The sequence below is a fragment of the Typopeltis vanoorti genome, chromosome 5 (genome assembly GCF_054136105.1).
Source record: "Typopeltis vanoorti isolate ZY-2024b chromosome 5, IOZ_Tvanoo_1.0, whole genome shotgun sequence".
NCBI classification, from domain to species: Eukaryota; Metazoa; Arthropoda; class Arachnida; order Uropygi; family Thelyphonidae; genus Typopeltis; species Typopeltis vanoorti.
Window position 1 is genome coordinate 135,038,130 of NC_143553.1, and position 12,574 is coordinate 135,050,703.

At 35.8% G+C, this 12,574-nt stretch overlaps 2 protein-coding genes across 2 annotated transcripts in view; one reads left to right on the forward strand and one right to left on the reverse strand.

The window, feature by feature from the left end:
* The window catches only part of Hex-A (Hexokinase A), a 124,495-nt gene extending 123,453 nt beyond the window's left edge, over window positions 1–1,042 (reverse strand). The window contains exon 1 of the mRNA XM_090393347.1: window positions 969–1,042. Within this exon, the coding sequence (XP_090249473.1) occupies window positions 969–989 (21 nt within the window). The 5' untranslated portion in view covers window positions 990–1,042. The remainder of the gene's footprint in view (window positions 1–968) is intronic.
* A 662-nt stretch (window positions 1,043–1,704) lies between these two features.
* LOC150106839 (BRISC complex subunit Abraxas 2-like) overlaps window positions 1,705–12,574 on the forward strand; it is a 139,804-nt gene continuing 128,934 nt past the window's right edge. The window contains exon 1 of the mRNA XM_090392748.1: window positions 1,705–1,851. Coding sequence (XP_090248874.1) covers window positions 1,759–1,851 — 93 coding nt within the window. The 5' untranslated portion in view covers window positions 1,705–1,758. The remainder of the gene's footprint in view (window positions 1,852–12,574) is intronic.

Sequence of the window (12,574 nt, forward strand, 5' to 3'; positions counted from 1 at the left end):
TTTAACGAGGTTGTTTCCTCTATAATGAACGTTATTATATTATTAATCCAGTCCGATATTAGCGCCTGCAGCGGCTTTAATGATGAACCAAACGATATTTCAGATGAGATATCCAGACAGCGTGTTTCAAATGTGCTAACCGAAGTGTCAAATAGGAATTATGCTCGTCAGCACGCTTAAAACTATTATTTCAACAAGATTGTATACACATACACCCTGTAAAGTATACTCCCCCTCACGACAGTAGAATTCCGAGAGGCAATAGTCTTTCAGTGTAGTTTTAGGTTTCCTTTTTAGCTAGGAAGATTATAGACTTGTTACGTCAGTATTTGTTTCGGGCATAATAATAATAATAATACATAAGATACTGTCAATCAGTTACAGAAAATAAATTAAAAGTTATTGAATGTATAAATAATTGATGTTTTGCTACACAACTTCTAATAATCCCTTTTAAAACAAAATTGTTAAACATTTTTATTCAGAGATCATCAGAACAACGATACCAAGGCAGAAGACTAACTGATGGGCAGTTCTATCTTGAATTAATCTCCCCCCCCCCCCACACACACACACGATCAATAAAACAGAACAAAAATATTTATTAGTTTTTCTCGCGATACCCTTCAGATACGATACTATATCTCTGAATTCTTATTGAAATACACTTCACATTTTTGAATGCACGGACTTTCAGGGAAAAAATGAAAAATATACATCGAAATATTTAAAAAAAAAAACTGAAAATGTGCACATATTTTAAAGGCTTTACGTTTTTGTTTTGTTTTTTTTAAATTTCTTTTAGTCTACATATTTTCGAATTTTGAACGCTCCCCATTTTATTAGGGAGCGATTATACCTTCGAGCTTTATTTGACAAGGATTTAGGTTATATTATCTTCTCCTTAAACTATTTAGTTAGAACATATTTAAATAAAAATAATAAATATATATATATAGTAATCTTACTTGTTTCCTGTTTTCACTCATTTTCAGATATATGCTAGGGACTAAAACCAAACGTGAATGACTTTGAACGAGCTTTGAAGGTTGTACCAGTGATGGCGCAGAGAACGTGACGTTGCTCTTAAGAACATGCCGATGACGTTGAAACCAGCCTCTTTTCGTTACGTTTAAGGTGTGTTTCGTATTGTGCGATGTGATTGGCCACAGAAACGAGAGGTGGTACTGTACATCTGTTGGTAGTTGTTATCATATATGCAATTAGCCACATTCTTGTCCTAGAAACTGGTTGTTGAGCAACGCACAATAGCAAGACAATTCCTAAGAAGTCGTTTCATATTTTAATGCTGATTTCATGCAACTTCATAGCTATCTCGTTAATAGAACCGAGGCTTGAATTATTTTTGTTAAATGTTTAAGCTTAGCGAATTATAATATACCCTTTATTTTAGACATTTTTTATAGAAAAAAAAATCCATTAACAGTTTTGAGGGAAAAAAAGTCGTTTCCCATTATTCTTTTTTTTTCCTTCTTTTTTTTTTTTTTAAAGGGGTAACACTAAAAGTTGTCATATGAATAATGTTTATATTTTGATTTACTTATGAAGTTGAGCAAAAATGACAATTCAAAGTACAACAAAAATATCAAAAATTTAACCGCTGTTAAAGTAGTTTAATCTGATGGTGACATTTTTATTTCGTATTTAAAATAACACAAATAACAATAAAAAAAAATATTTTTTTTTTATTATTATTATTCCGTTTCATTCCGTTTCGCTTGGTTGTGTATTTCACTGATGAGAAACATGGCGGCTTCTCTCAGTGTGAATGTTAGTGGGTCGTTATTGGCATCTCTATTTTATGAAAATGCTAACAGCGTAGGCGATCAGGTAAGAAAAACACGGTGATCTATAAGATGTTTTCTAATGCTTTATGCAGTTGTCTTGACATGACTTCAAAAATTATGTTTACTTTGCGAGTAGGCTAATTATTTGGTGTACTGCATTTAGTTAAATCGTACACCATTCTTACCGTTCTCAAATAGTAATATATTATAAACATTACCGAATAATTTACAGGTTATCTGTCATGAATCCAAATATAATGTAGACAGTAAGATTAATTAGTTATGTAGAAATAAGGTAACTAACCTGATAATTTTCAATTTTGCAAAGATAACCTTTCAAAGTTTAAAAAAAAAAAAAGGTAACCACCATGTGTTGTTACTTTTGGCACATCAGTTTGAACCCCAAGTACTGAAAACTCACTTTCTACACTAAAAGCTTTCATTTCACCATTTTATGTAATAATTTTTTTTACATAGTAAATTGTTATAGTGACTTAATATACTTCCAATGGACCTGCTTTAATCCCTGGCTATGTGTTGTTAATGTCCAAATGCTTTGTAAGTGCAGAAACATACTAATATTTCAAAAATACATGTTCTTAGCTACTGCACTGTACTGGAACGACATGCTTATATCAATCTTTTACAATGTTGTTTCCATTATAAGCTTTTTTTTTAACAATGATCTCATATAGGACAGATTATTTAATCAATAAGTAATTTCTCTCCTTTAGTGTGTGTTGTGTGTTTTTGCCTTATATTCTGTTGCTTCTATTGTTGGGGAAAAAAATAGTCAAAATAGCTGCATGACTGTTATTTTCTTACTTGACACATTACTTATCAATGGAAATTAGATCTGATAATTCACCAATTATGTATGAGATATATAAAAAATGATATTAAATTATTAAAGTTATAATGCAAAATTTGATTAGCTAAGAAGGCTAAAATTAATCCAAAAAGCATTTACAGATATGTGAAAAGTGGCAAAGATAATATAATTTTTTTTCTTTTTTATCTGGCCTGCAAATGAAAGATATCAAGACCTATAGCATATTTGTGCTGAGTATAGGTAAGAAAGAAAAAAAATTATTAAAGTTATAATGCAAAATTTGATTAGCTAAGAAGGCTAAAATTAATCCAAAAAGCATTTACAGATATGTGAAAAGTGGCAAAGATAATATAATTTTTTTTCTTTTTTATCTGGCCTGCAAATGAAAGGTATCAAGACCTATAGCATATTTGTGCTGAGTGTAGGTAAGAAAGAAAAAAAATGAGTTCTTTGAATAGCCAAAGGTTATATAGTCTCTGAGCATTGTTAAAGAGATTGTTCCAGTGAATAGAGGTAAATGGAAAGAAATAGAAGAATTCGGTTTAATGAGTTTGGAGGTGGATGGTAAATAGACGGTGACAACAGCTGCTCCTGTTCATTTAGTTTTGGAAGATTGATAGTGGCCAACAAAAGAACATTGACCATGAAAGTATCTGCAGAAGAGGCATAATGTAGAAACTAAACATCTGTGTTTGTTAAAGAGAGAGAGAGAAGGATCATCATTTAGTTAAACACAACTAATTCCTTTGGAACAATTTTAAGTAATCCAGCCAAGGGTGCATATGAATTTAAAAGACAACAATATCTTTAATTAGTTTGCAATTAATAAGATTGGAAGTATGGATATGTCTCCTTATGGTGGTAAGCAAATTTATGTCACTAATAATTGATCCATTTTATCATATTCAGTGAATTGCTGAAGATTGGAAATAGTATTTCTTATTGGAATAATATTTGTCAAGTTCCAATCATTGTGATTCATCACATAATGTGGAGAATTGTGGACCACTTTGTCTTACTTGTATTATAGAGGGTGTCTGGAAACATGGGTGAAAATGAATTTTAAACAATATGTTAGTTTAATTTTCAAATAATAATTTACATTAATGAATAATAAAGTTTATTCTGGAAATTTAGAAGTTTATTCTAAAAAAAAGTTGTCAAAATTCAAAAGCTGAAGCATCTGCAAGAGCAGTTACTATTGTCTATCATGTTGTTAATCTCAGTATGGTTATTATTATTATTACGGGCGACTCCAGGAAGTCCTTAGACTCATTGAGGGAGGCCTTAAACATCATGTTCACATAACTATTCAACATTCTCACAGTATCTATCATACCTTGCCTTGAACTCACTCACTGTCATAGCACCCACAACAGACTCTGGCAGCTTATTCCACTCATTTACCACTCTAAAACTAAAGAACCCAGCTCTAACACTCTTGCCCAGCTTCCATAGATGTCCACTAGTTCTCCCACCACCAGTCCTGATCTCAAAAATATCCTCTGAATTAATCCTGTAGACACCCTTCAGCAATTTGAATGTCTCAATCATATCTCCCCTTTTCTGCCTATCAACCAATTTCTGCAACCCACAAATCTTCAACCTGTTCTCATAAGGTTCATTCCATAGACCTGCTATCATCTTGGTCACTCGCCTCTAGATCCTCTCCACCTCCTCCTCATCAAGAAGAAACCCAGGTGACCAAATCTGGGCACAGTAGTCGAGATGAGGTCTTATCAAGGCTCGGTACAGAGGAACAATAACTTGCTTGTCTCTGCTCATCAAAGTATTTTTCAACAACCAAGTAAGTTGATGAGCTGATTTAGCCACTTTTGCAATGTACCCCCCCTAAACTTCATCTCCCTATCCACCAACACTCCCAAGTCCCTGGCCTCATCAATCTCCTGGAGTACAGTTCCACCAATGTGGTATACTGCTGCTAATCTTTTTACCCCAAAATGCATAACCTTACATTTTGTCACATTAAATTGACATCCAATTTAATGTGACATATTTGATGAACCATTGACATGGTTCATCAAATACAGAGAAGTATGATAATTCATCTGCAAAGGTGTCTGGAGGTTGATGGAAAACAAATTGGGCATATTGTTTGAAAATGTAACAAACATCTTGCTTAAACATAAATCCCCCCCCCCCATTTCATTTCTGGACATCCTGTAAACAGAATAATGGAAGAAACTAATTAGCAATTGTATCCAGAAATCTGTGATAGGGATTATTATTGAACAGGCACAGCTGGGTTTCAGTAATGGAAGATTATTATTATTATTCGTGACACCTCCAAGGAGTCCGAAGACTCATCGTGGGAGGACACCTACTGTACACTCTCCGTCTCCACTACTACACAGAACCTCTACTACCAATCGCCTACATCAACGCCATCTACTGCCCACAACCACTACCACCACAGCTAGTATTTTTTGTCTGTAAATTGCGTGTGTTCTGAAGGGCCGATTTGTCTGTATACGGGATGAAAAACCAGAGTTTCCAGGAGAAAAAAACCTGCTATCTGCACTACAAAAAAAACCTCCGTATGAGATCAGCTAACTCACCTTCGACTGAAAAAGTCCATATAAAGATTCCTCCTGTCATGACGAGAATTGAACATAGGCCTTTTTTAATTGAAGGGCGCAACGTACCATTGTTCTTCCAATTGCGCTATATTATGACAAATTTGGTTGCATTTTATGAATACTTGCTAGGAGAAAGAGACAAAAGTAATGGTCAGATTATCCAAATAAGTCATATGATATGATTTATTTGGATTTTGGAAAAATCTGTGATAGCATTAAATATAAGAACTTCTTGATTTAAAATGTACTAAATAGGTGCTGATGATTGAGATGGGCAGAAAATTTAGAGATTAACAGGAAGTGGTTTTTAGGGATGGGAGATCTTCCTAGAGCCAGCTAATTAAAAGTCAGCCTTCTCAAAGTTTGCTGTTTAATATATTCATAAATAATTTTGGTTCAAATATTAATAAGTTTCCATCTTTTCTGAAGATGTGAATTTCACTGGAGCAGTAGCACTTGAATGGATGACATAAATTCTTTACAGAATGATCATAAAAGATTGGAAGAATGGATAGAAAAATAGGGATTAAAATTTAATGTAAAAAAAAAAATGCAAGTGTGTGTGATTTAAGAAGACAAAGCTGAATGAACAGATTTTAGAAATAGTTAATAAATGAAAGAATTTGGGTTTGGTTGATAAGGAATTTAAGTTCAGTAATCATATTGGCAAGAGAACTACTAAAGCTCAGCAGATTTGTGGTTTAATTAAAGGAAGCTTCACTTGTAGGAGAAAGGAATTATAACACGATTCTCAATTGTTATTATATAGACTACTTCAGAGAATCAAGGTCTCCCCAAACAATGGCCTCTTCCAAGTAACATAATGCCTAAATATATTAATCATCTCTCTTTTAATACATTTGCTGAATATACACTCATAATACTCCTTGATAGTTCATTATACATACCATGAGAAGAACATGAACCTTACATTTCCTAACCACACCCTTACTCAGCTTCCGGTGATGACCCTGGGTTCCCTGACATGAGCTGTAAATCTCATGTTTTCATACATATCATAGATATATATATATATATATATATATATATATAAAAACACATATATATATCTACCCTATAGATATAAAATTATAAGCATTTTTATGTAACGTTTGACAATTGACATTTATTCTTTAAGGGTGAAGCACAATGCTTTTCATATTCCCCGCTATCTGTCGTGGTTACAGTGAGGGTAAAATTTATGAGCAGTTTGCTCGCCCTGAATGGGCATGGAGATTATGTATCGCTATAGGAGGCTAATATAGTTTTTGGTCTTCTATATTTAAATATGTCCGTTGGCTCGTATGCTGCAGCTTGTTGAACCAAATCGTTGGGATGTGTGGACGTCTTTAGAAAAAATTTGGAAGCTAAGGATTGTAGATAAGAGAGAATATAGGGAATATTTGTGTGTCTGTGGAGTTGGCTGTTTCTAACATACCACGGGGCATTCAAAATCATTCTCAGGCACTTGTTCTGCACTCGCTGTATCTTAATAATGTTAGTATTAGAGGTGTGGCTCCAGGCTGGAGAGGCATAGGTGATTATAGGACGAATCGTCATCTGGTATAGCTGCAATTTGATTCTGTTGCTGAGTTTGCTATTTCTATTAATTAGCGGGTAGATCTGAGCTATGGCTTTAGATGCTTTTGCACATGCAGACTTGATATGTTGGTTGAAAGATAGCTTTTTGTCGAGAATCACACCCAGGTAATTTGTTTCTTTCTGCCAAGGAATTTTAGTATTGAATAGTAATACATCTCCTGCAGGAGACATTGGCCTTTTTGAGAAGAGAACCGCTGAGCTTTTCAGGGGGTTGACTTCCAATCTCCACTTGGAGAACCAACCCTCCAGCTTTAGAAGATTTTCTTGAAGCTTTCTGGTAACGAAGATGGGTTTGAGAGATCTGGTTAGTATTGCCGTATCGTCCGCATACAGTGCTAAAATGGAAGTCATCTGATTGTGTGGGATGTCTGACATGTATACAGAAAACAGCAATGGAGCCAGTAGAGATCCCTGCGGCACTCCAGCAAAGATATGGCGCTGGGACGATGTAGTAACGTTAATTTTAACTTGCATTGATCCATTCTGAAGATATGAACGGATTAGATGAACCATTTTTAGTGAGATACCGGCTGAGATAAGTTTGTGCAGGAGTTCAAAATGCCAGATTTTGTCAAATGCTTTAGATAGGTCTAGGAATACCGCTCCTGTGCACTGGCGCCAGTTGTAGCTGGTGGTGATATATTCCACAATTCTGTGGATTTGCTGGGTAGTACTATGGTGTTGTCTAAATCCAAACTGTTCTTTAGGGAGGATGTTTAGGTCATTTACTGAGGTTTGGAGTCGTGAGAGGATGACCTTCTCTGCAACCTTACCCAGATTGGAGATGAGACTGATTGGACGATAATTCTGTGGCAAGTGTGGGTCTTTGCCTGGCTTATGTGTAGGAATCACATCAGCCATTTTCCAGGTGGAAGGAAAATAGTGAAGATTGCATTTATTATACTGGTCAGATGCACTATAGCTTTTCGAGGCAGCAGCTTGATCACCCTGTTTGAGATGCTGTCTGGTCCAGGAGCTTTATTGTTCTTAAGTTTTTTAATAATATCATATAATTCAACAGGTGATGCGGGTGCAATATGATCGGCACTGGGGTCCGTGAGGTTTAGTGCATGCCTAACCTGTCTGTGGATTTTGTACAGATGATTGAAATCAATGTTGTTATAAGAAGGTTTGCACTGATCCTCAAGATTTTTAAGTATGGCTTCTGCCTTATCTGCATCTGTGTGGACTAGGCCCTGGTTTGAGATTATAGGGGGGAGGGATCTAGTTTTATTTTTGATATTTCTCAGTAGGCCCCAGATAGAGTGATCAATAGGTGAGATAGAGGCTAACTTTTTATCCCAAACTTCGTTTCTATGTGTTTTAAGTGCATCTCTTACTGCTCCATTCAATCTGTTAAGCACTGTCTTATCCTGAGGTGCGCGAGTGTTATGAAATCTCTTCCTAGCTCTGCTCTTCTCTCTGATCAGGTCCATAATGTCCTCAGGCAAACGATCAGGCTTGGGAACAGGTTTCTGGTAGGATGCAACCATTATAGCGGACTTAATCTGTTGGGTTATGTAACGTTTTTTGTCCGGCTTCTTAATATATATTTAATAGTAATTAATAATAATTTGGTGTGGGTAGTGTAATTATTTTTATATAAAAAATTTGAAGAAAATAATGCATTTTTTTTTTTAAAATAGAAAAATATTAAATGTTGCACTATTTTTATATAATACATTTTTTTAATAGAAAAATATTAAACGTTGCACTATTTTTATAGATATATAAGATAAAGCTAACTAATATTGAACAAAAATGGCTGTCTTCAAGTATTAGCAAGTAGTGCAACATGAGGGCAACTCGGAAGTAGTACAACAAGATGACTCGGAAGTGGTGCAAGAAGGGGAAACTCACGACAAAGGTGGAGCAAGCTCTGAGAATCTGATCCAAAAATAACCAGCTTACCAGCTCAGAGAACCGGCTTACCAGCCTGGAACTGGGGGATTGAGTGCCATAGCCACCGAGGGGGGGGGAAGAACCCCGCTTTCGAGTTTTCAAAATTCAAGTCATCAGAATTCAAGGAGAACCAGCCTACCAGTCCAGAACTTGGGGGGTTTGGGCACCGGGGGGGGGGACCGTCCTTTTGAGTCTTCAAAATTCGAGTCATCAGAATTCAAGGAGAACTTGAATTATGTGTCATGTGGACACATGTACATGTGTCCATTTAGGTTGGGTGTGCTGTCTTGTGGCTTATGCAACCTGCACTACAAAATTCACATTAATTTGACCATATGATTGCATTTTTATTGATGTATGTTTTAAGAGTGCATAGCGCATCAGCGATCATCTTAATTGGTCCAACGCATTTAATTGGAGGATAACTTTGAATACTTCATCAATTAATATAATTTGAAATATGGAAAGCATAAAGATCAAATGAACAATAGCTATGCTTTATGCGCACCATTTATGTGAGAAACACAAACGATTTATGCTTTGAGGTGAGATTAGATTATCATTGGCAAATACTTGAGTGAGACACAGATAATTTGAATTTTGATACGATCTTTAAATATAGCCATATAATACATACAGAAATGGGAAAACACAATCACTTAGCAAAATATTATTTTTCCGAATTGAACCAATGAAAGGCTGAAATAACTGGTTTTACTTATGGAATTAATACAAGTTCCAACTTTCTTCCACTATAATCAAAATAGTCATACAATCTGCAAAATCTCTATCTGAAAACGAAACATTCAGCAGATCATCAACACTGTTTCTCATTGTAAATATAGGCAAAAAATTATAAATTATTTATAGAAAATCATAAATATATATTAAATACTTGTCTATATTGGTCATAAACATGGATGAAACAGTTCACACTGCACGCATGCAAAACAGATGAAACTCGGAAAACAAAAACAGCAACTCGTGACAAATGACAACATTCAATTGAATTGGATTTCCAGTTGTTCCAGTGCACACCTTGCCTCACCTTCTGGGTGCTTTAAAACTAATAATGCTAAGAATTTGACCCCACTGAGCCGTCTGTTCAAAGGTGTCCATATTTTTGACTGCACACCTGGACAATTAATGTGAATGTGATGCAATGTTTATGTGTTAAAATGTTCATGATGCATTAGTATATTGTGTTTAATTTTAGGAATCACATGAAGCCAGGAAACAATTAGAACAGACTTTAACAGGAATAAATTCAAAAATATAATATCGGTGATATTGCTATTCCATAGTTGTGCACTGCACACTTAGCACACCTAGAATATACGCCCCTGATATGATATATATATATATATATATATATATATTATCATCATTATTAAGAGACCTCGAGGGAGGCCACATACTTATTCTTGAATTCATTCATGCTGCTTGCACACTGATCCATTCCAATTATGCACTACTCTATGAGAGAAAAATCTAGCCTTCACCCTGCTTCTTAGCGGTATTCATTCTTAGCTTCCAAGGATGCCCTCTTGTTCTTTCCCCACCCTCCATGAAATGAAAAATTCCATCAACTGAAATCCTGTATGATCCTTTCAAAAGTTTGTAAGTCTCAATCATATCACCTCTCTTTCGCCTGTTTGCTAGTGACTGCAGTCTACAAATTGTTAATCTGTCATCATAATCAGTATTCCACAATCCTGATTTAATTTTTAACACTCTACTTTGCACTCTCTCCACTGTATCAGAATCACAATGGCAATCAGGAGACCAGATCTGCGCACAGTAGTCCAAGTGAGATCTTATCAAGGCCTTGTAAAGAGACAAAATGACATATTTTTCTTTACATGTGAAAGTTCATTTCAGCATTGCAATTATCTTTTGAGTTGTATTTGCAATCTTTGCTACATGGCCCCTGAACTTCAACTTGCCATCTACTAGTACTCCAAGATCCCTAACACGATCAGTTTCTTCTAGCATAATCCCACAAATATAATACGAAATTGGATATCTAATCACATCAAAGTGCATGACTTTGCATTTACTGACATCAATTTTCCCATGCCTGCAATTCCAGCCTATTCAAATCATTCTGCAAGTACTGGATATCAGCAGCACTGTATGTTGCCTTTCAAATTTTTCCCAATATCATTAATGTACAGATTGAATAACAGCAGACCAAGGACTGATCCTTCTGGAACACCACTAGTTACCTTAAATCTTGCAGACTCACGTCCCCCCCCATGTACCACTTTTTGATATGTCAGTCAGCCATCCTCTTATCCATGCTATTTTATGATCCAAACCCATATTCTCCAATTGATGCAACAGTCTTCCATGCTGTATTCTGTCAAAAACCTTAGCAAGATCCAGAAGTAACATGGTATCATTGTTCCTCTCCACAGAGAGGTACCCTCAGCAGTGGCTATGCCCAGTGACAGGCTCACCTCCACCACTGAGCAGGACCATAATCTCAGCAGTTGTCCCCACTCAGAGACAGACAAAAACCTGCTCCTGAGCAGAGCCTCTCATATCTCAGGGAAAGGATCCCCTTTCGCACCAGGATGCATCATTGGGAGCCAGACCCAGTAAACATAGCAAGGTTGAAGTAATGCTGAAGTCATATTTCTATATACAAGTAGTCATTTCATTTTCATTTCGTATGGTGATTCAACTGCTGTGAGCCCCTTTTACAGGGAGGTACGGCACCAACTCAGTCCCCCCTATTTTTATCCAGGTTCGGGACTGGCATAGCTGACAATTCAGACCTATTGCTGGAGGAATTTATTCCTGACTGTATCCGTGTGTGTTCACAGGGCTGGTTTGCCTGTTTGGGGATGAAAAACCCCAGCTAAACTGGGGAGGAAAACCCTGCTGTCCATGCCCAAGACCGACTAACTTGGCTATGTCTGAGAAAGATCCTTAAGCTCCTCACATCAGGGTCGGGAATCAATCCCAGGACACTCCTTTTCCAGGCATATGGTTGTGAAGTGCATAGCCACTTAGCTAATCATGGGGACTTACACAAGTAATAAGGTGTCACACCTTATTACTAAAATACTCTTGATTAGAGATGGATGTTGAATGTTTCTTCACATGATTATACTATAAATTAAAGCTGCCAAGAAATTATATTCTTAATTTCATTCCTTTATCCAAGTGTAAGCAAACAAAGTTTGTGCATGAAGTAACTTCTCAACTGGGCTACTCGTATGTAGAGGCTAATGACTTCACATCAATTGTCATAGTATTCCATAATGCAATGCACAGCCCTATAAACTGCTGCAAAGGATATAATCCAAGATATTGAGCAAGCATTAGGGTATTTCATTCTCATAAGTGTGATATGAGAAGCTTGAATGTAGAGGCAATGGGAGAGAATTGACTGATGAGGAATTAAGTAAACTTGACATCATTAAGGCAATAGAATTTGAAGATATATCACTGCTTGTGTTAAGGGAATGTTCATGGTTAATAGCAGCCTTGGTATACCTTTTTAAAAACAGGTATGCCAACAGGACAGGTCCCATAGGAGTGGAAAGAGATTAAAATTGTTTCACTTCACAAAGATGGTGATAATACTGATAATTCAGAATTGGATTGATAATACATCTCTGTGATGGTCAACTTGGATTTCTTAGAGGGAGGTTGTTTTACCAATTTACTTTTGTAGTAAAACAAGGTATGACAAATGTATTGGAAATACATATACAGTAGCATATTTAGATTTGATCAGATGGCTATATACAGAGGCTAATATTTCCATATACAAGTAGTCAAATAAATGAATTAGAAGATGAAGCTAGATACTAGAT